General features: G+C 33.2%; 1 protein-coding gene across 13 annotated transcripts in view; it reads right to left on the reverse strand.

Annotated features, from left to right (window-relative positions):
- LOC145285826 (protein CLEC16A-like) overlaps positions 1-22,003 on the reverse strand; it is a 154,181-nt gene extending 132,178 nt beyond the window's left edge. For 7 of the 13 annotated variants that reach the window (XM_080134259.1, XM_080134254.1, XM_080134253.1 and 4 more), the window contains exon 1: positions 21,789-22,003. In XM_080134259.1, coding sequence (XP_079990385.1) covers positions 21,789-21,946 — 158 coding nt within the window. In that variant the 5' untranslated portion in view covers positions 21,947-22,003. The remainder of the gene's footprint in view (positions 1-21,788) is intronic. The other 6 variants (XM_080134263.1, XM_080134261.1, XM_080134260.1 and 3 more) reach the window with 1 other exon arrangement.
- Between the last annotated feature and the right edge of the window lie 5,184 nt (positions 22,004-27,187).

A 27,187-nucleotide genomic window follows, 5' to 3' on the forward strand; every position in this document is an offset into this window, starting at 1 on the left:
CATATACATATTATATATAAAAAGAAAATTAGTAAAAATATTCAAATGCTCAGAAGTTACTATAGGTGTATTCTATTTTCACAGTAACAGATTTTTTTTTTTAACGAAAGTTTGCTTTCCACAATTGACACTAACATTGAGCAGATAGTATTAAAAAATTGAAATGAAGAGATATACGGAAGTTGTAAATTAATTATGATTTTACTTAACCGAAAATAAAAAATTAAATGAGGCATACCTCAATATTTGTTAAGTCTTTAAACATTATCTCAAGTTAGAAAAAAAAAATCTGAGTTAATGAGCTCCAAAAACCCACATTCTTTCACGTGACAATAACAAGAACGACCAATTAAAAATAGATCAAGAGATCGGATTACAAATATTTAGCAATCACAAACCAATACATATATATAAAAGAGCTCTCGGTTGGTTTCAATAACAAGTAGGGCAATGTTGGCAGCTGGTTCGGCTGCCCCATACCAAACGTTATAAAAAGGAAGAACATTAAAAAAAAAAAAAAAAAAAAATTTCCAACCTTTTTAAGTTTGAAATAAAGAGACCATTTTTAAAAACTAAGCAGCTCTGCCCATTTTTAAGTTTGAACTATTTTATTACTAAACATGTTGAATGATATTCTGAATCATTGTTGCTGTAATACACATTTGATATTTTATCTAACATGACCTTTTGTTTGTGGAATTTATATATCTAAAAATTAAATCCATTATTCAAACCATTGGAGCACAAATTAAATTTTTTAGTCCGATAAAATTTTTTTTTTTTTTTTTTTTTTTTTTTAAAGATTCTTAGATGATCCAACTATGTATGCCATAAAGCTATTTTAAGTAATTTAAATTTTTTCATATATATTGCTAGATGTAGAACAGTTGACGGTAGCATGGCCAGTTTGCAGAGAGAAAGAGTAATAAATACAGACCTGGCCAGAGATAGATTAATTTGGAAGTCAATTTCTAAAAACTGTCCAACACATACTCGCATAAAAAAAAAAAAGTTAACTGAAACATTAACTGAAAGAGACTAAAATTTTGAAACGTTAACTGAAAGAGTAAAGTTTTGCAAGATAAAAAGACCATTTATAAACTTTGTGTACTCTCCATTATAAACATGTAGCAGCAAAGAGAACATCTAATCCGATGCTGCAGAACATTTGCATATATTTGTAAATATTCTATTCACCTTCACAGTAAAAATCAATAACTATTGTGAAAGTTACATGTGGATATGCATTTTGTTTTCCCATACTTGAAGCAAATGACAACAAAGAGTAAATGGGGCAAGGAGAGGAAGGAGATAGGTATATTTAAAAGAAGTCAATCTGAAAGATTGAGAGTTTAATCTCTGGACAGGAGAGTAAGTTTTAATTTGGTCTCCAATCACATCCCAAAATAATTTTCACTAAACAATAACTAGGAAAAAAAAAAAAAAAAAAAAAAAAAGTAAATAGTTCAGGTTGACTGTAAATCTGGGGAAATATTTTTATTCAATTATATTTCACCTTATATCTATACCAGTCCTTTAATTTAAAAAGATCTATGTAACTGCAGCACATACAAATAAATGACATATATAAGTTGACAATCTTACCATTTATTTCTTCAGGAATTGTGCATGTCGACGTACTTAAAGAAATGGACTGCAAGATGGTCAACATCTTAAAATTTGGAATACAGAATTTTGTCATTTACACAGGGTGACCCCACCCCAAAAAATGGGCCCCAACTCTAATTAGGCCCCATTTCTTAGTGTTTTGTCCGAATGAAATGAAACTTTGATCATAACTAGTTTATTATATTCAAAACATCACATCAAAACACTACGGTCTTTGGCCTTTTTTTTCTTCGTTAACTGTCTGTAAAATGCTCAGAAAAACAATTGAATGTCCTTTTTTTTTTGGGGGGGGGTACCATATATATATATATATATATATATATATATATATATATATATAAATAAAGTAAAAATTAAGTTTACAAGCCAAAAGCTTATGTAAACTTGTGAATATAAATATAGTAATACCAACCAAATGAAAAAGCTCAATAGTCAAAACTCAAGACAATTTAGTTGTAAATTGTTTACACACGATTTACTAAAAAAAAAAAAAAAAAAAAAAAAAATTCTTTGATGAAATGGATACCCATGTTCAGCAAGAATACAGATTATATAAAAGTAAACCTGTCATCTTCAATATAAATCTCACCTGTATGTATGTATGTATGTATGTATGTAGGTCTTGCAAAATCTTTCAGAGGCAATGGATCCTGACAAGGTCTGTATCATTTTGAAGCTGCCCAACTCCCTACACAGTACCCCTGATGCCTATGTCCCTGATAGTAGCCCCCTACAACAAAGTGGCAGTAGGTCTTGTTTGGGGTGAAAATGTAATAAAATAAAATTTAAAAAAAAAAGAAATTTTGAAGCTCAAGGTCTCCGATGACAAATATTGAAAAATTGGCCAAAAACATTAATTCCTTCACCCTAAACTCGGCCGTTTTATACAAGGAGGGGGGGGGGGCGATCGATATTTTTTGCCGACATTTTAGCAAGTCATTGTCACCGTTGGATTGATTTCGGTTAATTTCAACGCTTTTGACTTCCGGTTGTCATGGATTTTTTTCACTTTCTTTTCCGCCTTTGTATCATGGGTTCGAGCCTGCCTGTCTACCACCTTTTCCCCTCTTCACCCTGGCTGCCTATTGTTGTTTTGATTCCCTCCCTACGACCATTTTTTTTTTTTTTTTTAAAAAACACCTCTCCACATTCACAAGTTCGACTCTGCCTGCTACCATTTTTTTTTTTTGTGCTCAACACACACTTCCAAACACCCGGGCAATGCCGGGCACCCAGGCTAGTCTAATATATAAAAGGCAAAATGAGCGCAAGCGTTTGTGTATGTCTACGAAAGGCTTTTTTTGGGTGGGGGTTCTTGCATCGGTTAGATTCTGGAAAAAGTTTTCTTATACTTCCTAGATCATAATATCTCAGATTTGCAGATGGACATCGTCTATCTTTTCTTTTTGGATAGAATTTTTAAAAAATTCCTGTTTTGAATGTTTACATGAAAAAGACAAAGCGAAAGTAATCAAATGCAATGCCCAGCGCCTGGCCTTCGCCCGGGTAGTATCTATTCTGTAATTGGTCAATGTAGGGGAACCCTTCATACTGAGACATTTACTATTTATTTGAACGCTTTACACTTTCGGTCGCGTCGTGGAGTACAGGTAAGACGTTGGTTTTCTTTCACTTTCCTTTTACCACTTTTTATTCTGCTCACCCGGGCAATGCCGGATACCTAGGCTAGTCTACGATATAAAAAGCAAACTGTATGTTTGTATGTCTGCCAAAAACTTCTGACAGAGGTGTGAGAACATGACTAAACCCATATCATTTTGAATCTCGATCCTTCAACGACAAATATCGAAAAATTGGCCAAAAACATTTTTTCGCCCTCAACTGGGCAGTTTTCTACAAGGGATTGGTTTTTGCATTGAAATTTTTGAAAGTCATTGTTTCCTTTTGATTGACTATGCTTAATTTCGACACTACTTTCAGTCGTGTGATAGAGACATCGACTAAGACGTCAGCCTCCCAACTCCTTCATGTTACAGGTTCGAGGATGCCTGCCTACTACCACTTTTTTTTTTTTTGTTTACTTGACACACCCAGGCAACGCCGGATTGTTATATATTTTTTTAATACTTTTTGTTGTTGAAATTTCAATATTTGTGATTTGTTCACTTTTTATTGATTTATTTTTTTTTTTATTTAAAAAAATATTTTTTTATAAACACCTCGCCCTTGCTCAATATCCTTACTACACCACCTCCACACACCTGGGCAACGCCAGGTACCCCCCCCCCTACTAGTTAGGTACTAAATCCAAAAATTCAACTTAACAAATCTGACCAAATATACCACGAACGAAGACATTGTAATAAAACCTACAAAATGAAACTTAAACTGAAAAAGTCTATATCATGTGTACTCTTAATATACATTCACTTAATAGTTAACTAATATTTAAACTCTGAACACAAATTGGATTAGTTAATAGCAATAATAGTTCATGACAGAATTCTTCCCTCAGTCCCTGCCCCTCATACACACAACTAGCATTATTAAAATTGTGGATCACTCATCTTCATGCATGTGCATCGATGTTTGCTTTGTAACCCCATGATTTTAAGTTTGTTTAATGCTAACATCGCCAGTGACAATTGAAGACATCAAGAATAGCAATTCTCACAAATGACTGCAACACTTTTTTTTCAACACAAACGTTAAGTCTTTACCTACGATTATATATATTTTAATTTTTAAATACTTACGAACACTAGGGTTTCATCCTTTTGAGAATCATCAGTGCAGGATATCATGATTACAGCTGGTTGGGAGATTTGGATCCAGCCACGAAGCCATCTCTGACTCCATCAGCAAGGAACAAACCACATGGCCTACTTTAACCGTGAGAAATATTGAAATTTAAACATTTATTATTAAATGTCGAGATGTCCGTCCATAGTGATCCCATGATTATAACAAGATCTGCCTATGTGAGCTAAAGTGACTGGGGGTGGTGTAATACTGATTTGTTTGTTTGGCTAGAGTGAGTACCCATGCGTGCATGGAGTGGTTTCAATTTAAAATAGAGGAAAATAAAACTTAACTTATGAATGAACCAAAATGCATCATGATGAAATTTACTTTCATAATGAAATTAATGGAGGAGGGCTTTGTTTGTAATTTACAAAGATTCCAGTAAAGCAACTGGCCCCGATAGCATTCCAGTCAGTGCTCAAAAAGCTTCAACCGGAACTAGCTCCCATACTTACAAAGTTGTTTAAACGTTGTCTTAAAGAGAAATGTTCCAACACCTTGGAAAACATCAGTCTGCCCTGTATTTAAAAATTCTGGTGATCGATCATCTACCTCTCAGTACAGACTAAGCAGTCTCCTGTGCGTCGTAAGTTGCTGGAATCTGATAAAACAGAAGCGGCCATCACCTCGGCAAAAATAATCTGTTCAATGATATACAGCATGGTTTCCATTCTGCAAGATCTACAGCTGATGTACTAACTGATATCTCACACAGGATTAGCGAATCACTTGGAGGCTTTGTCTCTAGAGCAATAGCTCTTGATATATCAAAAGCTTTTGATATAGTGTGGCATAAAGGCCTACTTCACAGGATTGCCAACTATGGAATAGCTGGGAATGTCCTCAGTTATAAAATCCTTTCTCTCTTATAGGCTTATAAGAATAGTAATTGATGTGCAGAAATCAAACTCGCTGTATTAACACTGGTGTTCCTCAGGGTTCCATCTAGGTCCAACTGTTCCTGATCATCAATGCTCTCCCAAATCACATTCTTAGGTCATTCGTAGACAATTATGCAAATGACAATCTATGACGAGGTCAGCAATGACAAAAATTGTTCTGATTTTCTCTCTTCTGATATTGAGAATGTGGTAAAATGGGGAAAAAGGTGGTTGGTCAATTTTAATACATCAAAAACCAAGCTTCTCTTTTTTCATCATAATCGCTCTGATCTCCACCACACCCCAATTGAAATGACTGGATCTAGTCTTTGGGAAGCTCCACATCTTAAGCTTCTGGGACTGACACTCTTAATCTGAAATGGAACACACATCAAATCGGTTGCCAAGATCGCTGGAAACATAGTTGATCACTACCACTCCAGTAAGTATCTCACTCCTGATGTAATCCTCTATCTGTATAAAAGCCAGGTGCACCCTACAATAGAGTATTATTGCCACATCTGGGCAGGAGCTGCTCAACACATCCTATCCTGCTTTGATAGAGTTCAAAACTGGCTTCAAAACCTAGTAGGTGATACCTTTTTTCTTCCCTGCAACCTCTTTCCCCACAGAAGAAAAGTTGCCAGCCTGTCTCTGCTCCATCGCAATTTTCATGATATGTGCTCGTCTGAACGCCAATCTATGGTTCTCACTTGCCAAACTTTCACAAAAAACACTAGACTGGCTGAAACCACTATATGATTTTCCCCACTATCTGTGCTTAAATGTGGATGCAAAACAGAGCTTCCCCCAGAACTGGCTGGCTTTGGAACACTGTTCAATTGACATGCTTCCAACTAAATACAACATGGTAGCCTTCAGATCCAATGTAATCAAGTTCCTTTAGGTTGTCCTCATAAACAAATTCCACCCAATGTACATCATTAGGGATTATTTCACTACCACCTTACATTCATTAACCCTTATCTTAGAGTGGCCTTCAGGCCTTGATAAGTGGTGACGACCATGACTGGAAGAGATTCTTTTCACGAAAAACTATATACTAAGTTTCTATCCACAATATAAATAAAACTCAATCATCATTGAATTAGAAAACGAGGAGATTAAGATGAATTAAGGTTTTGTAAAGCAATATGCAAATTATTTAACCATATGATGATCACATATGCAATATATTAGAAAGTTATTCTATTTTGAATATATAAAGAAGTGTTTTAATCTCACTACTAATGTGATGTCAAATTTATTAAAATGCAATAGCATGAAGTAAATTTTTGAAATTCTATAAAAAAAAAAAAAAAAAAAAAAAAAAAAAAAAAGTCCAGAGCATATTTTTGTAAACAAAGACATTTTAATATCTTGTTAGTTCGAAATTTGAAAGTATTTAAACTTTAATAAAATCACTTCTGGCTTTAAAATTCCCAACAAATTTTGTTGGAAGATTGCAAATTTTTGTAGTTTTTAGACTCAATAGACATTTAAATGTTACCTTATCAAAATCAGTTATAATTTTATAACAATTTGGCTGAATGATACAAGAACCAATAAATGCTATTGTAATCTATATCTATAAAAGTGAACGTGTGTGTGTGTGTGTGTGTATACGTACATTTCCCTACGCAATAACTTAATTTTAAGTCTACAGACTCGAAATTTGATATACAGGGCACTGACATTTGGGAAAATCTTTGTAATCCGTTTTCGGCCAAAAATTTGGCTGTTAAAGGGTCAAAGTTCAACGATTTGACCTTTGTGAACTCTACCAAACCCCTGCCAATTTTGGGTCTAAACACTTGAAATTTTATATATAGGGTTCTTGGACATGGATCTAACTTGATTTAAGCCCAAAACAAACGTTAAGGGGGGGAGGGGTATTAATAGGGAGTCAAAGTTTAAAAAATTGACCGCTTTATTTTTTATGCTCAACATACACCTCCAAACACCCGGGCAACGTCGGGCTGAAATGCTAGTAACAAATAAAGACTAGTAATAGCTATGTACAGCTAATAATAGGGAAGGAAATAAAAGATCAACAATGAATTATTTACTATTTGCATAACTTAAAAAAAAGTTTTAGCTATTCAGAATAGTTTTGACCATGCTGTATTAACCAATGGTCCTAGGCCAATTCTTAAAGTTAACCTTAATATTTTGTATCAAAATTCTGCCTTCCATCTTGTTGAAAATCTTCACTTTTGTGTTGCAGATTGAAGGACACCAAAGCTTGGAGTGTGGAAAGGGAGAGGGACCAATTCCTAGCTTCAGTACCATTTTACAACGGTTCACTTATATTGCTTCCAATTTCTTTATAGTCAATCTAGTTCTAATAGATAAATAACCAGAGCAGACAATCTAAGAATGATTTAAAAAAAAAAAAAAAAAAATCATGTCAAAGGTAAATTGTGAGGTTTTACACAATGTAGAAAAAATGTGAGGTTAATTCAATAGTTTCTGAAACGGTTTCCCAAAATATTAATGTTAAGATCAATCTTTCAAAAGAAAGAATTTTTATAGCTTAGATCAATTTACATAAATTCCTGGACAACCCAGGTACTAGGAAACGTGATAGATCAAGGGAGTTATGGCTCAAATACATATGAATCAACATGAAAACTGATGTTAATGGCTTTGGATCAAGGTACATCCAAAACAAGAGATATCTGGTGCTGCTCATCCCGGTTGTCCAGAATACTCCTAACACCCTAAAATACCAAAACTGAATGAAGAGATACTGATAAGTCAAATTTTATTTATTTTACCTAGTTTGGTTTGATTCTTTTTTCCTTTGTCATGGGCTGGATGTTTGACTTAGCCGTGATTATAAGATTGTCTCAAGTTATTTTATTTTTCATTTACCATCCCATTTCTTATAATCACAAGAACTGTCTGATTCAAAGATCTAATGTAACATGATGCATAATTTACCAGTGATGTTATAAGGTTATTTTTATGTGCTGAAGTTAGAATTTTCTTTCGTAGACATTTTCATTAATCAAGGCTAAATTTTTATAGACCAGATGTCCTTCCTGATGCCTAACTAGGATAATGTATTTTTATAAGAAACTCAAACCTTCCAATATTCTATTACAATAAATCAACTAAAAAACAAAAACAAAAAATAAAAAAATATATCAATTTTAATCCTTCAATATTAGTTCCACTGAAGGTGTTAGGTTATTTTTACACAAGTTCACACATCTTTAAAACAGGCTTTGTTAGTCCATTTGAAATATCAGTTTCATCACAAAATATACAGATTTAACCGATATTTCTTATCTGATAATACGTCCAAACCTCTCTACACGAAGCTTTGAGTAGTCAATCCTGCTTTAAGTTTAAAGGTAACTTCCTGTTGCCGAATGTGCTGATTCAAGGTACGCACAAGAAAATACGTTCTTATTGAAATCCACAGGATATTTGTTACAAATTTTGAAGACGTTTGTGTAACATTCAAAGTGAACAATTTGGTTTGTTTGAAACATTTAAGAGGAAAGGAATTTGTCTCTGCAATGAAGAGACAACCAGCAATTATATGAAATCCAAATATTTGTCGCAAATTAACTTGAGCTGAAATATAAAGGTCATCTGAACAATATTGATTAAATTGGTTTCAATCTTTGCAGATTAAAAACAATTCACCTGAAATATGGCATAAAAATGGCACAGAAAATTTCATAGCCTTGTAATGGTAATGAGGAAATATATGAAAAGAAACATTTGTCAACAAAATTGAATTTTTTTGCAATTTAGACAAATTCTGTGTAGATATTTGATTTAATGTGGACAAATTCAGGTTTATTTTTTGAATAAGACATGATTTCATTAAAAGATCTAATGTAACGTTTGATGCATAATTAACCAGCGATGTAATAAGGTTATTTTTATGTACTATCAGCTGAAATTAGAATTTTCTTTCGCAGACATTTTATTAATGGAGGGTAAATTTTTTATAGATCACATGTGAAATCGGTTGCAAAAAAAAAAAAATAAATAAAATAAATAAAATAAAAAATAAAATAAAATTTAAAATGCAATGGCTATCGACATTATTCAAACTTATCTTTTATTTTATTTATTTTTATTTGAAAAATAAATAGATAAAAGTTTGTGAATAATGCCGATAGCCATTGCATTTTAAATTTTACTTCAAACTAGTAATAAATATCACAAAACCAGCCTTCAGAGTTGGGAGGTGGGGGGGGGGAATATAGTAAATTTCTTTCATTTTAAAGCCCACTTAATTTGAGTTATTTTGATAGATTTTTTATGGTAAACAGAATTTAATTATCTCTAAAAAGTGTACAATTTTTTTTTTTTTTTTTTTTTTTTTTTTTTTTTAGTTATTTTCAATTATGGGCAATTTGTTTTTAACTAACAGAACCTATGCCGTGGCATTGTACAGGATAGAATTTAGAAGAATGATTTTACTATATAAAAATATCTAAAATATTTTAAATATTATAGTTGAAGATCAATAGGTGGAAGGGTTTTTTTTCTCGAACTAAACATAGGGTTTAGTAAGGGTTTGGTTAGGATTAAAAAACAGTTCAGTTCAAATTCTGAATTTTGTAGAAGTACCCAAAATATTTTTGAACTCAAACATTTTAATTATAAAATATGAACCAGTTTCATTTTCTAATGAGTTAATAAATTGTTGCAAACTATTGCCTCCCCCACAAAAGAGAAAAAAAAAAAAAAGTCATCACTATACTTTGTTATAAAAACTAAAAAAAAACTAAGCTATAGCAAGCTTTTTTAAATAAAAACATGGTTTAATAAAAAAAAAATTAAAAAAAAAGATAAGTTTGTAAATAATGTTGATAGCCATTGCAGTTTAAATTTAGGTGACTGAAATAGGAAAAAAAAATCTGGTTTCTGTACATTTTTTGTAATGAATTACAACTATGGGGAAGGTGAAGAAAAATACCTACGGCTGAGGGGTGGGGGACAGACAGTAGAAATAAAACGACAAACAAATTTTAGAAGTTTGATCTGGTTCGCTTTACAGTGTGTTAAGCCATGACTCAGTAGTGACAATTAAGTATCCTAATAGTAGAGCTAGCAGTTTTAAACGGTAAATCAAATTTATATAAAAAATTTGAAACAATCTGTATTTTGAGAAAGGTAATCATATTGAAATATCAAGATTAAAATTTTAATTTCTAAACTATTGAGAAAAATGATCGAAACGAAAAAAGAAAAAAAAAAAAAAATTACCTTATACAATTTGTAGAAAATCCAATTTATATTTGGAACAATAAGAAACTTTTGGTGTATTTCTGACAATGTTCCTTCATTTCGTTAATGTAATCCTAATAAACGATTAAGATGAAGAAAATCTCAGTGTTTAAATTTATGTAGGTTCCACAAAAACTTTAGACAGGTGACGGATTTTCACGAGATCAGTATCATTTTGATGAAGCTCGACCCTTCAGACAACAAATAAAGAAATTAGCTAAAAACATTAATTCCTTCATCCTCAACTAGGCACATTCCTACAAGAAAGGTGTGTGTGGGGGGGGTTTGCTTTTTTCGCCGATATTTTTGAAACTCATCTCTTTTCAATTGACTAGCCTAACAGTTTTCTAATTATAATACAAACTCATTAATAACACTGACAGCGATGGTTAGCACATAGCTAACCACCACTGTCATCGTTTCCCTTTAAGCGATTTGAATTTCTATAAAAGATAACATTTTAAAGAAATTTCCGCACAATAATTATCAAATATTTACGCATTATACATGAAAATAATTCTGAAACTATTATCTATATGAAAATGGATGATATATACCAATTTATCTTATCAATTTTGAAATATTCTTCGTCAACTTTGCTCGGTCGTAACTTTGCTTCCTGTGGTTATAAAAAAAAAAAAAAAAAAAAAAAAAAAGTAGAGATGGACTTCTTTGTTTATATAGCCTGTAAAATTTCAGCCATATCCAATCATAACATAAAATGTAAGCATTGAAAAAAAAAAAAAAAAAAAAAAAAAAAAAAAGCAGTTTCCTTTTTTGCTGTTGTAATTTTTTACCGTTTTTTAATTTTTAACTTGGAGCATCAAAATACTGAACGCAGAAAAGAAAAATCATCATTGGAATACTTATTTTATTCTCTTTTCATCAATGTAAGTCTTAAATATTGACCAACAAATAAAAAAGATGACTTGTTGAAGTACATTAGGTACGTAATATTGCCGATGTCCACGATGCTTGTAATGGGATAATTTAACAGAATATCAAGAGATAATAGGAACGTTGTGACTAGAGCTCGCAGAGAATGCACCGCGTTGGAGTTTCATGCTTGTACACAGGGGCGGCTATCTGTGAGCACTTCGGTAATGTATTCTGATTGAATTATATATGGACTGAAGTGCTTGATAGCTGAAGCAATCCCCAGAGCTTCCAACTCACAGGCTAGCCAACCTGCTTGGTTAGATGTTTTACGAACGTTGAATAAACCTGCGAGATGAGCTTTGTCTCCTCAAGATGAAAAGGGATGCTGCTGAGCCAGAAGAAGCCGTGGCTGCATCTATTTGTAGCTGGTCCTCTCTTCTAGGTAAGGTCAGGATTTTTGTTTGCTTAAGGTGTTCTTTTGCTTTGAAGAATGCCTCCTCCAGATCCGACGTCCATTGAATTCTGTCATTTGATGAACCTGTTGCGCAAAAAAAAAAAAAAAAAAAAAAAAAATCGAGTGCTTAGGTATGACTTTACTCAGGAACTTGTAGGATCCTATGAATGATCTCATGTTTTTGATGGTTTCAGGGGGAAAAAATCACAGCCAAAGTATCCAGACGATGGCTTGTAGCCTTGAGCATTCCCCTGGTCCATTGCCAACCTAGGATTTCTGTTGATGCTGGACAGCAAATGGTTTTTGATACTTTGGACATTAATTGTTCTAAAGCGGATTCAGAGCCTGGGAGACCCATTACCGCTCTTGTATAGACATATACTCCACGGAATGGTGTGCAAATACCTACATATTTCGATGATTTGGCCAAGAGTATCTGAAAATATGTTGGTTTTGTGGGTGGTAGGTAAGATATTCAGTTTGAGACGTCTTGCTTCACTCTTTCTAATTAGGTTACTTTCTGCACCCATGCCTAGTGTAATGTCCGCATCTTTGTTTACTTCTACAGCCATACATGGTGACGATATGTTTACTGTTGATTTTGGGACTCTAAGGTCTTTGGATTTGAATTATCCTATTATTGGAACTATAACACTAATTCTTCGTCATCTTCCTCAGTTTCTGATATGATTTCGATATCTCCAATTTTAGACCGAAGGAATTTTCTGTCTGAGGTTGGCATAAAAGGGCAGTCTTGGAAATTATGGGTTTTTGCTCCTGGTCTATTGGCAGCATCGCAGAGGCAACATTTTGGCCCGTATCCCCATGCAACTTCTCCGATTTCCTGGCTTCATCGGTCCTTTCCTTCTATAGATGGAACTAGAGTATGATATGTTGCCCTCTATCACCTAGTTTATATAACAGGGACGGTATTGCAGCACATTTCCGTCCTAATGGAATATAGTGTAGAATCTCTTAAGGTGATGACAAATCTTTGCTTAACAATGGAGGGTAGGTCTTGGTGGATTGCATCAAGCCAAATCACCGTGATATTCTGTAAAGTTGGAGTTAGGCGTTCATCATTCTCTAGCTTTGCTCCATAATGTTTGATAGCTGAAGCTTTCGTAATTAGACTATCCTCCATGAATGAGTAGCACCTTTCCCAGAGAACCTCTCGTTTCAGTGGCGCCGCACTTGAAACTGAACATGTTCATGATATTCGTTCCGGACTTGCGATAATCATAGTATTGTCGGAGCTAATCAAATATTTCATCTATACTATGTGCCTCTTTAATGAAGGCACTACTAATAACTGGAGCATGAATGCTTATGAAGCCAAGTAGCACTTTTAGGTTAATGGCCTTTTTTTATGCTGAGAATTTTTTCCATTGACTTCTTGTTCATCAGCAATGAAGCCTCTATTCGGCGTGCCACTTGCTACACTGCTTCAGGTTTTGAGGTCATTCAAATAACGTTCAAATTTATCTTCATTTGAAATATGATAAATTAATTGTTCACACCACGCAGGGAACCTCTTGATTCTTGTTCAGTGAGGATTCTGTTTAGTACTGAAGGCAGACATGTTTGGTTAAATAGCTTAATTGTTTTGGGAGGAAAAGCTTATAGGATATATTGGTTTTTACTTACTGCGTGGTTCCCGTAAAGTAATTTTTTTTTTTTGTTTTTCTTCAGCAAAAGTTTATTTGGATTCTGTAGAAGCATGTTGATTTCAATAATCAATTAGAACTAATGTGTGCCACGTAGATACGAGAATACACATAAATGTACTAACATAAAACTATGTCATGCGATTGTTGCGTCCCTGTATCGCCGTAAAACGATTTTAGAAAACTGGTTATATTGTCACTTTCAAAAAGGAACTGTGTAAAGTTTTACTTGTAAATTAGCAAGAAAAGGAACAAATGATTATCGTTTTAAGTAGAAAAAAGTACATTTACATTTTATTCTGGAGATATTGATGGTTATAATTCTAATATATCATTTGTTCCTTCGTTACGACAATCTATTTTATCAGGGAGGTCATTTATGAATATCAGGAAGAATAATATAGTCATAGTTAACTAAAGATGATTATCCCATAAGAAAACCGAAAAAACTAATAGGGAATTAATTAAAATTAACGTTTAAAAGAATATGCAAATTAGCTAAATCTTTTGCAGATGAATGGAATTCCATGGCCCATCTTTTTAAATATATATAAAAAAAAAAAAAGGGTTTTTAATATATATATATATATATATATATATATATATATATATAAAAAAAAATTATGGAAGTATAGATTGCATTTTGTGGTTTTTAATCGTTTTTGTAGTTTTTTTTAAATTTTTATTATTTACAATCACTCAGTCGGTCAGTTTGTTTTTATATTATTCAGTGCGGTTGATTATAGCAAACTTCAGGAATGGTTTATAGTCCAACAGAAAAGAAAACTTCATTGGAGGGGATAAGATATGTAGATATTTGGGACAGGTTCATATTGACCATTCCTTCAATGTTGCAGGCAAAGACTGAAATCAAATAATATACAACTTACAAAAACTGTTCATGTGATTGTAGAATAAAAACATTAGAAAACAAGCAGGCAGACCTGAAGACCTTCCCCTCCCCCCATAATTTTCAGATATTCTGCAGTAGGTATTGTTTTTTTAACGACCTAACCCAGCATAGTATAAACACTCAACCTCCCCATGTTAAGAACGGCTTTTGGAATAGACACCCGACCTCAAAACTATACTATGAGAAATTATCTTCTCACCTGTTTTTGCTCCAAGACAGTGGCAAATAATTACAACAAAGCATACCTCTAAAACTTGACAAAAAAAAAAAAAAAATGAAATCCCAATTTGTCTGTGTATAGAGCTGGTAACAACCTTTAAAGGTAATAAAATAGTCTTTTATCTTCATTTTGTCATTCATTTCAGAAATTGGAATTCAGGCTCAGCACTGTTTGAAGATCGGATTTATTACAGCCGGTCGAAGGAGTTGGCATGCCTTCTGACAAAGGATTTTATTCGACAGAGAAGTTCATAAAGAATGTTCAATTGAAAAGTCATTAAAGACAGGTCAATAGTTGACCTTAAAAAGTCAATGGAGGCATGTATAATAATAACTTAGCCTAATCATTTAGGCTTGAAAAATAAAGTCTCATATCCAAAAAGAGTAGAGTACCATCCTTCTCCTACAGCTGCCTGTCAAAAACTGAAAGGAAAAAATGCATTCAAAAACCTGCCAAGCCCAACGCTCAGTGGTTAAAAATCTTGACGCATCTGATTAGTCTAAACAAAGTGGGTGATCAACCAACCAATGAGGGGCTTGCTTATAATTGTAAAATTTCATACTAAAACATACTATTAAAATTGGAGGGTGGGGGTTCTCGTTCAGATCCACAAACAAGCGCTATTTTTAATAGTCTTATCAAGTTGACTTCAAATTTTGCGATATCTTATATTGTTCTATTCACTTGCCTTTCCACGAGGGCAGAGTTAGACAAGGTCAGTTTTTAATGTGAAGAAAATCCAGCTCCCAAAAAGGGACACCCTGGATAGGAAAAAAAACAAAACAATTTAAATTGTCTCAGTCATGAAGGATTTCTCTTCCACTGCTGAGGACAGAAAAGGTGAAGTGTAGCATCAGAACAGATACTACATTGATTAAGTGAAAGTACAGAATAGTTGCAACGCCCCCTTCTCATGTTAAGAAGGGGTTTCTTAATATCGTCATTATTTCCGCATGGTACAATATGTGCATAAGTACCAAAAAAAAAAAAAAAAAAAAAAAAAAACAATTACAAAAAAGTTGATTTTTATTTTTCGTTCGGGCAACAAGAGCTTAATTTGCTTTCAACATTTATATATATACTAGCAGTTCAGCCCAGCTTTGCTCAGGCCCTATGTACTGTTCATAACATATATATATATATATATATATATATTAAAAAGTTTAATGTCCAAGTAACCTACATCTAAAATTTCAAGTGTTTAGACCCAAAATTGGCTGAATAGTTTGCTAGAGACCGCAAAGGTCAAATCTTTAACTTTGACCCCTTGGTAGCAAAATTTTTGGTCACAAACTGATTTAACAGCTTGCCCTATATCTGAATACACTATGTAAAATTTCAATTACACAAAAAAATTGGCTGAGAGATAAATTTTTTTTTTTTTTTTTTAAACTTTGACACCAATTTCGATCCCTTAACATTTGTTTTGGGTTCAAATCAAGTTAAGTTTGATCCATGTCCAAGGAACCTACATCTAAAATTTCAAGTGCTTAGACACAAAGTTTGGTAGAGTTTTCAAAGGTCAAATGGTTGAACTTTGACAGCCAAATTTCTGGTCGAAAAACCAATTTAAAAGATTTTCCCAAATCTCAATACCCCTTATGTCAAATCTCGAATCTGTAGACTAAAAATTGACAGTAATTTAGTAGGGAAATGTACACGCAGACAATTTCACTTTTGTAGATGTATCAATACAGAATACGAACCATGCTATTTTTAGATCGCGTTTTCAAGTTGAATTTTGATGGTATTTTTTTAGAAATTGTTGGGTGAAAATACAGAATTGGGACATGTTATGATACAAATCGAAAGATGAAATTTTGTCGTTTTAAGCAAAAACAGTATTTACTTGTCATGTAGAAAATAGTAATATACCCAAAAATTAGAAAAATTCATTGTTTTAGTAAAAAGTCTATCGCTATAAGGCTAAAAGGGCAGTCTTGCAGTTAAGCCTGGCAAACTCGAAAATAACTTTGACAACTGTAGAAGGGTCACATCAGTATTTACACCGTCAAATCACGATATTACAAATTATTAACATTTAAAAACATAAAATAAAATATTTAATTGATATTTAATACAAATATTAAAAAAATAATTTAATTTTTTTATCTTCTTTTATTACACACAGCACTTTCACGGTTTTTAAGTAATATTTTAATAGTTTTTTTAATTTAATTTGAGGGTAAAACCGTCAGATCACAAAATGAATTAATGTTTTCAAATATTTAGATATTAAAATATCTCTTAATATTTTATTTCAAGTTTTACGCTTTACACGACAAAGTTTCGTTTTTTTTTTTTTTTTAATATTTTGTTCTGTTAAGACAATAATACACTTTCTAAAAATTGTTTCTTCTTTCTGTTAAATAGTTATAAACATATAAAAATGTATATTTTGTTCGTTTACTTTATTTAATCAAGTGATTACTTCCAATTCGTTCAATATAATTTTCTTGACAAAATAAGATGCTGATGTGACCCTTCTAGAGTTGTCGACCTTACTTTCGAGTTGCCGGGCTTAACTTCAAGACTGTCGCTAAAAGAGTATGTCAGCCATTACACTAGTGAAAACAGATAAGTATGTCCCATGTATTCGCAATCTTCAAAGTATTTACATATAGAGAACATGCCGTTTCCCCCAAAAGTAATTTGGTGCTTGTAAAAATTACTTTTAAAAAACAAAAACAAAAACAGCACTTCTGCATTATGCGGACGGCTATAACTGTTAAGGGGCGATAACTCCAATTTCTTCTTGGCCAAATACCACGGCAAATAGGTTTTTCGAACACAAAAATATTTGAAAATTTAAACATTGTATAAAAATGTATCAATTGTAGAAACATTGAAAAGCTTGCGTAAGAAAATATAATTTATAATAAAATTTTTGAACTAAAGCAAGATTGGATTTTTATTTTGAACAATTGAAACTAAACAATTTCCAAAACTAAGAGTTATCGTCCCCTTGTTCTTTGACCGCTAAACGCTACCTGGTGACAGTTTTAGTGGAGAAAAAAAAAACTGCCGCCGTCCGTATAATGCAGAAGTGCCGAAATAACTTTCTACTGGATGAATTTTAATTTTTGGATATATTATTTGCGGCATGACAAGTTGGTGCTAGTGCACTTACTGATCCGCGCTATTTTTTAAATCGTATTTTCAAGTTTAAAGCTTTTTTTATTATTAAATTGTTATGTTAAAGTATAGAATAGTTACAAAACACTCTTCCCTCCCCATGTTAAGAATGGCTTTTTAAATAACGTTATTATTTCAGCACGGATCAATAAGTGCACTAGTACCGACAAGTAATACAGTTTTTCTTAAAACGACATTTAAAAAAAAATCGATCTCTCGACTATATCTTAACAAGCACTCCCCTTTTCCGTAAAAAAATACTTTCAACTATAAATAACTTTCTACGGCCGACGTACACGAGTGCTACAACCCTACTAGCGAAATACACATCGGCTCCGATGTTGAACGTGGTTCAATTGAGGGAGACATTATTTTTACAAGGAAAGAATTTTTGCGTGTGTGACCTAGCTTATTTTGGCTTGAAATTTGCGAATGATTTATGATTTTAGTTTTTTTTTTTTTTTTGCAAATATCCACATACGCTACAACAGAACACCGACCACTCTAATTTTTTTTAATTTTTTTTTTAATTGAGGTCGCTGATAACGAATCAGAGTCGAATTGGGGCAAATTTACCGTTTGCATGGTATTAACCCCTGAACCCACGAACTACTTTCCACCATTTTGCAGCTTCCGTTTACGCGCTGCCTGCAGCATAAACGACGACTTGCTTCACCTAGCAAACTGCCTTCTCACATGGCGTACCAATCAAAAAATTACGGACTGACGTTTTTTTTTTTTTGTCTCACGTAGTTTTTAATGCGGTTTACAAAAACATAAGCAAACATTTTTACGTTTTTTCGTTCTTTTTTTTGCGGGAGGGTGATTCAATTATAGAACTTATGTGGCTTAATAGGTGCTTCCGCAGTTTAGTTAACTGTTTTCCCGTAAGTAATGCACCGACATTTACTAATTAGAACAACATTTAACATTTTTCGAAGATTTTACTGTTTACATTGGGGGCGCAAGCGAGGGGGGGGGGGATGAAATTATTCCCCCCCCCCTCTGCCCAACTTTGAGTGCTTTCCTTTTCAGAAAATTTTAACTTTTCCACCCAAGAAGTCCTATAATGTACTTTTGAAAATTAGAAAATTCTATGTTCTGGGGGCCGGGGGGGGGGATTTAGGCACTTATGTTACCGTTACTTTATTTTTTAATGGTTTAAGTGCCCCCCCCCCCCAATGTTAAAAAAAAAATACCTGTTCTTATTAGATTGTTAGGTGAAAGTACAGAATGGGTACACAACACCACCCTCCCGTCTCATGTTTAAGCTATTTTTTTTTTTGGGGGGGGGGACGAAGTTTATGTAATCTTGAAACATTTTTAGCGCATGTTCATGAAAAATATGATAATTAAAAAAAAATACAAAAAAATTTGTTTTGAAGAATTGTAATCTTTATTTTTGAATAAAAAATTAAAACAAAAACAGTAGTGTTCTAGTCGAGTAGTTTTTTTTATTCAAGAAAATGAAAGTACTCAGAGCCGTGCTGAAATAATGACATTTAGAAAGCCATTCTTAATATGGGGACAGGATGGTGTTGTGTACACCTACACCTCTGTACTTTCACCTGATAAAAACAGGTACCGTAAAACTTCAATTAAAACTTGAAAGTACTATTGAAAAAAATAAGATCAATAATTGCACTAGCACCAAATAACATTTCACCGTTTCAATCCACGACATTCCCATGAGAGGTAGGTACGTACATACTAAAGCTTTGTTTATCGCCACAAGTGCTAATTTTGACTTTCAAGTTTTTCCTTTAAAAAAGGATTCAAAACATTGAGGGAGACACTTAAACCATTAAAAAAAAAAAAATTTTTAATAAAAATAACGGTAACAAGTGCATAAGCATCAAATTTGTTCTGTTTTTGTTTGTTAAATCCGGGGAAAAAATAAAATAAAAATATATAATTCTTTTTTTTTCCGCAGGTATTGTAAAACTAATTAAACTTAAAAATATTCAATTTTCCTGTTAATTAAATTAACTCAAAAAAAAAAAAAAAAAAAAAAAAAAAAAAAAAAAAAAACTTTCCTTTTTATAATAATGATGTCTCCCTCAATCGAACAACGTTCAACATCAGAGCCGATGCGTATTTCGCTAGTAGGGTAGCAGTTAGCACTGTAGCACTCGTGTACGTCGGCCCTTTCTACTCGACGAATGTTCGTAATTTGATATATTTTCGACACGGTAATTAAATACGTAATTTTTTTTTTTTTTTTTTTTTGCTTAAAACGATGAAAACAAATCGAGCTGTCGAAATAAGCATCAAAAGGGATTATCAATTTTTCTGTTCGTTTGCTTATTAAAAATAAAAATACAGTTTGAAGAAAAAAATTAATTTCATTTTGTAACAGCTACGAGCAAAAACCTGTGTAAACACCAGGTAACGAAACTTGAAAAATAACCCCTACTCTTTACCGGGGGGGGTCTACCGAGTCAATATGGGCAGCCATAGAGACTAATCTAAGCACATTTTTCTTAAAAGTACACGAAACGAATCATTTGCTTTTTATTTCAGGAGTAGTAAAGAATAGTAGTAAACACAGACGGAAAATTCACCAACAATCTGTGGCTGTTATTATTCAATAAATATAATTAAACTCTTAACCTACACTTACCAGGCGTTAATCAAAGTGAAAGCCGGGGGGGGGGATAAATGTTAAGATGAAATAGAGATAATGTAACCAACTAATTACAGAATTTGTAAAAAAAAAAAAAAAAAAAAAAAAAAAAAAAAAAAAAAATTGGATTTGTTAATATTTGGTTCTTGTTTGCGTCATTTAACAAAAAGATGTTGGTGCTTTAAATCTCATGGCTACCAATATATTGATCCGGTAACGAGTTACAACAACAGAAAACAATCACAAAGTTAAAGTCAAGTTCCCGAAACGGAAATAGAACAACAAATATATAAATATATATAAGTACTACTTACGCGGAATACGGACCGGACCGTGCTATTTTTATATATAGGATTTTCACGTTAGATTTAATTTTTACGACGTCTTTTGTTTATTAAACTGTTAGGTGAAAGTACAAAACAGTTACAAAACTCCTCTCCATATTAAGAATGGGTTTCTAAAGAACGTTATTTCAGCACGGTTTGTATTCTGTATTGTTTTTGCCAATCATGGACATTTGTTTTTTTGTTTTTTTTGGTACTCATGCACTGCAGACATGCATCTGTGCTGAAATAACGTTATTTAAAAAGCCATTCTTAACATGGGAAGGGTGTTTTGTACCTACTCTATACTTTAACCTTACTATTAAAAAAAAAATAAAAAAAATTGGAAATACGATTTAAAAAATAGCGCGTATCAGTAAATGCATTTAGCACTTTTTTTTTTAATGGTTTTAATTTTTTTAACTAATAAATAAAATATACGCATGACTGAAATAAATAAACACTAGAATATATAATGCGAAAAATCTAATTATATCAGTTTAAAAATAAAGTCATTACGTGTTTTTTGCTTTCCCCATTTCAGGAACCCGAGTTTAATTTTGTGTGATTTTCTTTCGGCTGCTGTGACTGTTCGCTAGATTTCATAGAGTCAATATCGACAGCCGTGGAGTCTGATTTATACGAGCAGCAAATTCATATAAGAAATAAACTATTTAAGTATTTATTATAAAATTAAAAAAATAATGAATAAAACAATCGCATTTACGATTAAAAAAAAAAATTTTTTTAAATCGTAAAAGTTCATTTTTCGCTAATCTTTCCAATCATCAGGTGGCAATACCAACATTCAAAAAGACGTATTAAATTATAAAGCTATCAATATTCTAGTCAAAATTAGTTTATTAAAGTATTTTTTTTTAATAATGATCAATCTAAAATTCCACAAAACGTTTTTGTTTTTTTTTGTTTTTTCCAAAAAACACAACCTTACGCGACCGCTTTTTAAAATAAAAGACCATTTCTTTTTTTCTTAAATATATTCCCCTGTTACACGTCAACACAAATATAATCTTACTTGAGATGTTCTAAAGAGTGTGGATTTTTGGGCCTCCAGAGCGCTCCGGGTAACCAGTTCTTCGACCGGGAAAACATCCTGTGTGGGTCTGAATCTTTGTCAGAATAAAACCAGGCATCTTTCTCCTCCTCGGCCGCACTTTGGACACGAGCAGACATCGTCGATATTGTTAGCCATTATTGTTTGTCATGTGGGCTGATGCTATTCAAGCTGATTTCTCATTGGACGAGAGCAGCATCTAATTACATATGCAAAGTGCACTCTGACCTCTCGACCCGTTAACCTTGGAAACGTTGTTACGCTCGATCTTATTGGTTAATAGCTCTAATGATCTAACAAGTTTTTAACTTCAAATATATTTTTTTCCCCTAAAAATCTATAAAAGTGCTTAATAATAGAACATCATCACGTTTTCTTCTCTTTCTGAAGAATAGAATCTATTTACAAGAATAGTCACTTTTTTGTTAAGTTAACTGATTGATCTTCTCTGTGGTTAATCTCATTATCTGCACTCTTCCACCATTCCTTCTAGACATACTAGTTCAGCACCCGATTGGTTTATACTTATGTATATATTTACTAGGTAATTACATATCTAAGATTAGAAATCCTGTCATTCAGGTCGTTTTGAAGAGGGTGGATCGTCAGTTGTATGATGAAGAATGTTATGAGAGGATTGAAAACGATAAATGGATTGAATGAATAAAGTTTAATTATTGATTGAGGACGATTTATGACAAATATTTAGTGATATTAGATGTGAAGATGATTATGTTGTAGTTTGCAGGGATGTAGTCACGTGATAATGTCTTAATCAGATGAGAAGCCTTTGGAAAGAAACTCTGTTCATGGAAATTTTGCCAGACATGATACACACTATGATGAGGAAAAGGGAAAGTTTTTTCCGTTGTGGTAGGAAGAAGAGTTCTTGCTGTGAATGTCTTACTGGAAGGAACTAAAGATTGGAGCTCAATCGAGCACCTTCCATGAAAATAACAATAGAATAAAGTGTATTAAAAAAATGCAAAACACAAAAGAACTGTTGGATTGAGACGATCACTGACATGCACCCAATAGCAACGCCACTACGGACTCCAGGAATGACGCCTATACGAACTCAAATAGTAACGTCAATATGAACACAAACTATAATGTCAACATGGACTTGATCATTAACACCAATATGAACATGAATGATAATTTTAACACGAACTCGACCGGTAACACCAATACAAAAACAAACGATAACGTTGACACAAGACTGAAATAGTAACATCATTACGAATTTGCGCGAGCCTTTTCTAGTCTCACACAAAAACATGCATTCACATCTCAAGCTATATTACTTGTCATATACATACGTGCACACAAACATACGCACCCACGTCCACACACGCACATATATTTACGTTCGCGTACATACACTCACATTCACGTGTATACACACACGCTAACATACGCACATGTACACACACATGGACAACGTCATTTCCCCTTTCAAAGGAAATCCACACATGCGCAAAAGAATACCGGAAACAAGTATAAAAGCAAGAGGCAAGCTGTTTCCAACCCTTTTCGACTTAGCTCTCGAGTTGAGCGATTGTCGGACTATTCGCTCCCCTTTCGGGGCGCCCGCGTGCGTCGCGCCCCCTGCGACTATGTATGGGGCACAAGCTAACAAACAGTACGTACACTTTATACGCTTTCTATCTCCGTAACCTGGATTGACATTCTCACTCTTTCTCTCTCTATATATACAACTTGTCCCTGAGAATACCTTCGCGTAGCTGACTGCTAACTGATGTCAACCCTCTATCCTTTGTCTTTGTCTACACACTAGACTATCATTCTCATTTCTACTATATTACTCACTTCTTTTCCCACGTACGAACAAACGATAGTGAGATGAACACACATTTCCTTTTCTTTCTACACCACCAGTCCCGCAACAAACGATGGTTACACCCGCGCGGACATGAACACGTGTTACATCTAAAACATTCATTCTTTCAACAGTAAATAAACGACACGTTTATCTTATCCATCAATTGAGTTTTTGTTTCCTTCAATTCCATTCGTTTCATTATTTTTCTTTTGTAACAGGATTAGGATTTATATATCCTAGTCCTCTCCAAATTGAAACGATAATATTGACACGGATTACAAGTGACCTACAAAGGCCCTGACGAATAACTCAAATGTCATCCTTATATCACTGGGCACTGGGCAAGTGCATTCTTGTACTCGAAGGGATGTCCAGTGAGAGCATGTATACACCATTCTTGGACACTTCCACATATGCCCATCATACTCCTCCCTCATCTCAACATCACACAAAATAGTAACGTGGGGAAGGTCGTTTCTGTCTGATACTTTGTTGTAGGGAGCTACTATCAGGGACATAAGTATCAGGGGTACTGTGTAGGAAGTTGGGCAGCAAGATGTCGGTTCACGTTACACTTGAACTTCTGCATGTCAGTACAGTCGGGGAAGCAGGGACCCGGAAGGGAATTCCAAAGTCTAGTTGTTCTGGGGAAGAAACTACTGGAGTAAAAGGCTCTCTTGCATCTAGGGATCTCTACTGTGAAGGGGTGGGATTTAGCTGCTTGTCGGGCTTGTCGGGGATATTTACGTAGAGGGGGCACAAGTGCTTGCAGTTCATCAGACCATTCACCATTAAAGTACTTGTAGAACAGGCAGAGGGATGCAACATTTCGTCGATGGGACAGAGGCACAAATGATGCGTCTATACTCTTAATGTGCATCTTATAGGTGTAGGTTGTATTGGCTAGGGCAGGCGAAGCTGTTTTATCTTTTGGTATAATATTGCCATTCGCAAAACAATATTTCCAATTGCTTCATGATTTGGAGAGACATGGACTTCCACATGGAAAAATGGCTGGGGCCACAGTCTATTAACATGTTAATGTTATTGCAAAAAATAGATTTGAAAATCGCATATTGCCAAATACCAATAGGCAATAACTTCAATGAAGTAACAACTATAAAGACATCAATAGGTTTACTTTTTTTTTTTTTAATTTTCTTATTAGTTTATTCAAGCTGGAGGTGAGGCATCCTACCGGATGCCAAACATTCACACACTATCTGATATATTCCAACCGAGAGATCTTTTTAAGATTCTACCCATCTTTTTAAATACAATTGCTTGAATTTCTTTTGTGCTTGGTCCAGGTAGTTTTAAAATGGAAAGAGATATGTGGAAGAAAAACAGCAAGCACCATATTTCAGAAGGCTATTGAACAAGTATTAGGAGAAGATGCAAAAAATATGATCTATTACCAAGATGAGATATGCATAAGAGCTACTAATGAAAATGAATAAAAAAAAAAAATCATAATCTTGAATAAATTAGAAAATGCTGGAATAACGACAAATTAACTGAAATGCATAAACAATAAATATGATCTTTAAAATATAATCTTAAGTCATCGTAATCGTAAAATATAATCTCTAGTTTATTCACTTTCAAAAACGTTACATCATCAGACCAAGCATTATTAGGAAAAATATTAAAAATATCTGTACCTACAAATAAAAAAGAATCAATTTTGGGATCAGTAAATTTCCGTAGGCGATATTTACCAAAACATACAGACCTAACCCTAACCCTAAACATTTATAAAAAAAAAAAAAAATGTTAAATTCATCTGGTCAGAGGAACAAAAAGCTTTTGATAGATTAAAATTAATTATAGCAAAGAAACTAATAGTGAACATTTTTTCCTCCCCAAAGAAGGGATCACATTAACTACAGATTCAAGCAAATATTTAATATCTAAAATATTATCACAAGAAGGACGTCTGATAATCTATATATTAATACCATAGTACCTTTAACGTAAGTGTTTCCCTGCTTCCAGATTATAAATTATTTGATCGGGAGATACTATTTATTAAAAAGGAGGATAAAAGGGATAACATACTATGAACATTAAATCAGTATATAGATACACTAATTTAATGTTCATAGTACGTTATCACCTTCTATCCTCCTTTTTAATAAATAGGATCTCCTGATCACTGAAGATGCAATGTAAAAATAAAATAAAATAAATAAATAAATAAATGATGTTGCTTTTGGGCCATACGTGAAACTAAAATATACCTTATTGGTTTTCTGACTAGGATCTAAGACTAGTATATGTTCTGTCTAAAGATAGTATAATGATATTAGGGTGGGGTACGTTTGTGCCGGGGCTCCATACAATGGAAATATGTTGCAGACTCCTATAAGGATATTGGAGATAAGCCATAATAACCAGATATATTCTGACATTACATTCACCAAATTACTTAGATGAATACTTTTACAGTTTTAACAAAAGGGCTACAATAATATTGTGGGTCTCCATTCACACTGAATGTCCACAGAATGCCCAGCAGCACCATATTACATATAAAGATGCTACTGTAGAATTTCCACAGCTCCTGCTAGTATATTTATTAGGAAGATTGTTGAACACTGAATTTAATTATTCAAATGGAAATGTTAGCTATTATGTTGACAATGATTAGAGTTTGACAATTTTCAATTGGAAAAAAAAAATTATTTTGAGAAATGATCATATGCCATTCGAATTTATATTCAATCCTAGAAAAGATGTTCCTAAAATCACAACATCATCAGCAGCAGTAGGATGGACAATGAGATTGGTGGCATTTCACTTTGAATATGTCAAAGGAAATTCTATTCTACACGTAGATGCATTATAAAGGTTGTCCCCTCTCTTTATTTATGCCTAAACCTAATTTTAGATTCCAAGAACAAAGTTTCTTTCTTAGAACTGCACACCTGTGGAACTCTCTTCCTTTTGCCTGCTTTCCAGCTGGCTATAATATGGTCGTCTTCAAGTCTAACGTAAACAAGTTCTTGATGACCCATTCCCCTTAAGTAATCCAATTTACCAAATTTACACTACTAACAATTATTATGTCATTGTCCCATTAACCACTGTACGCTTATTAACCCCTATCCTCGAGTGGCCTCCGAGCCTTGATAAGTGGTGACTCTTTTATGAAAAAAAAAAAAAAAGATTTCACAAGGAGTCAAACGATGAAACAGAATAAAAATTTGAAAATGCATTTTTACATTGAATAGAGATAAATGTTTTGTCTTTAAATAGAATCACTGCGGAAACGCAAGAAGATCCAATGCTTAATAGGATAAGATGTAGAATAAGGGGAGAAAAAAACGTATGGAAAATTGTTCCAAGCTAGAAAAACTCTAAGAAGTAAGACACGAATTAACAATAGAAAATTAATTTCTAAAGAATGTACGTGATGATATACGCTGTGGAATAGTAACTGCACAAAAAGAAAAAAAGGATTAAAATCTGAAACATAATGGTATAAGATATTCACAAGTTGCTGATGAAT

This window comes from Euprymna scolopes, chromosome 10 (genome assembly GCF_053919585.1).
Source record: "Euprymna scolopes isolate OS-2025 chromosome 10, ASM5391958v1, whole genome shotgun sequence".
NCBI lineage: Eukaryota > Metazoa > Mollusca > Cephalopoda > Sepiida > Sepiolidae > Euprymna > Euprymna scolopes.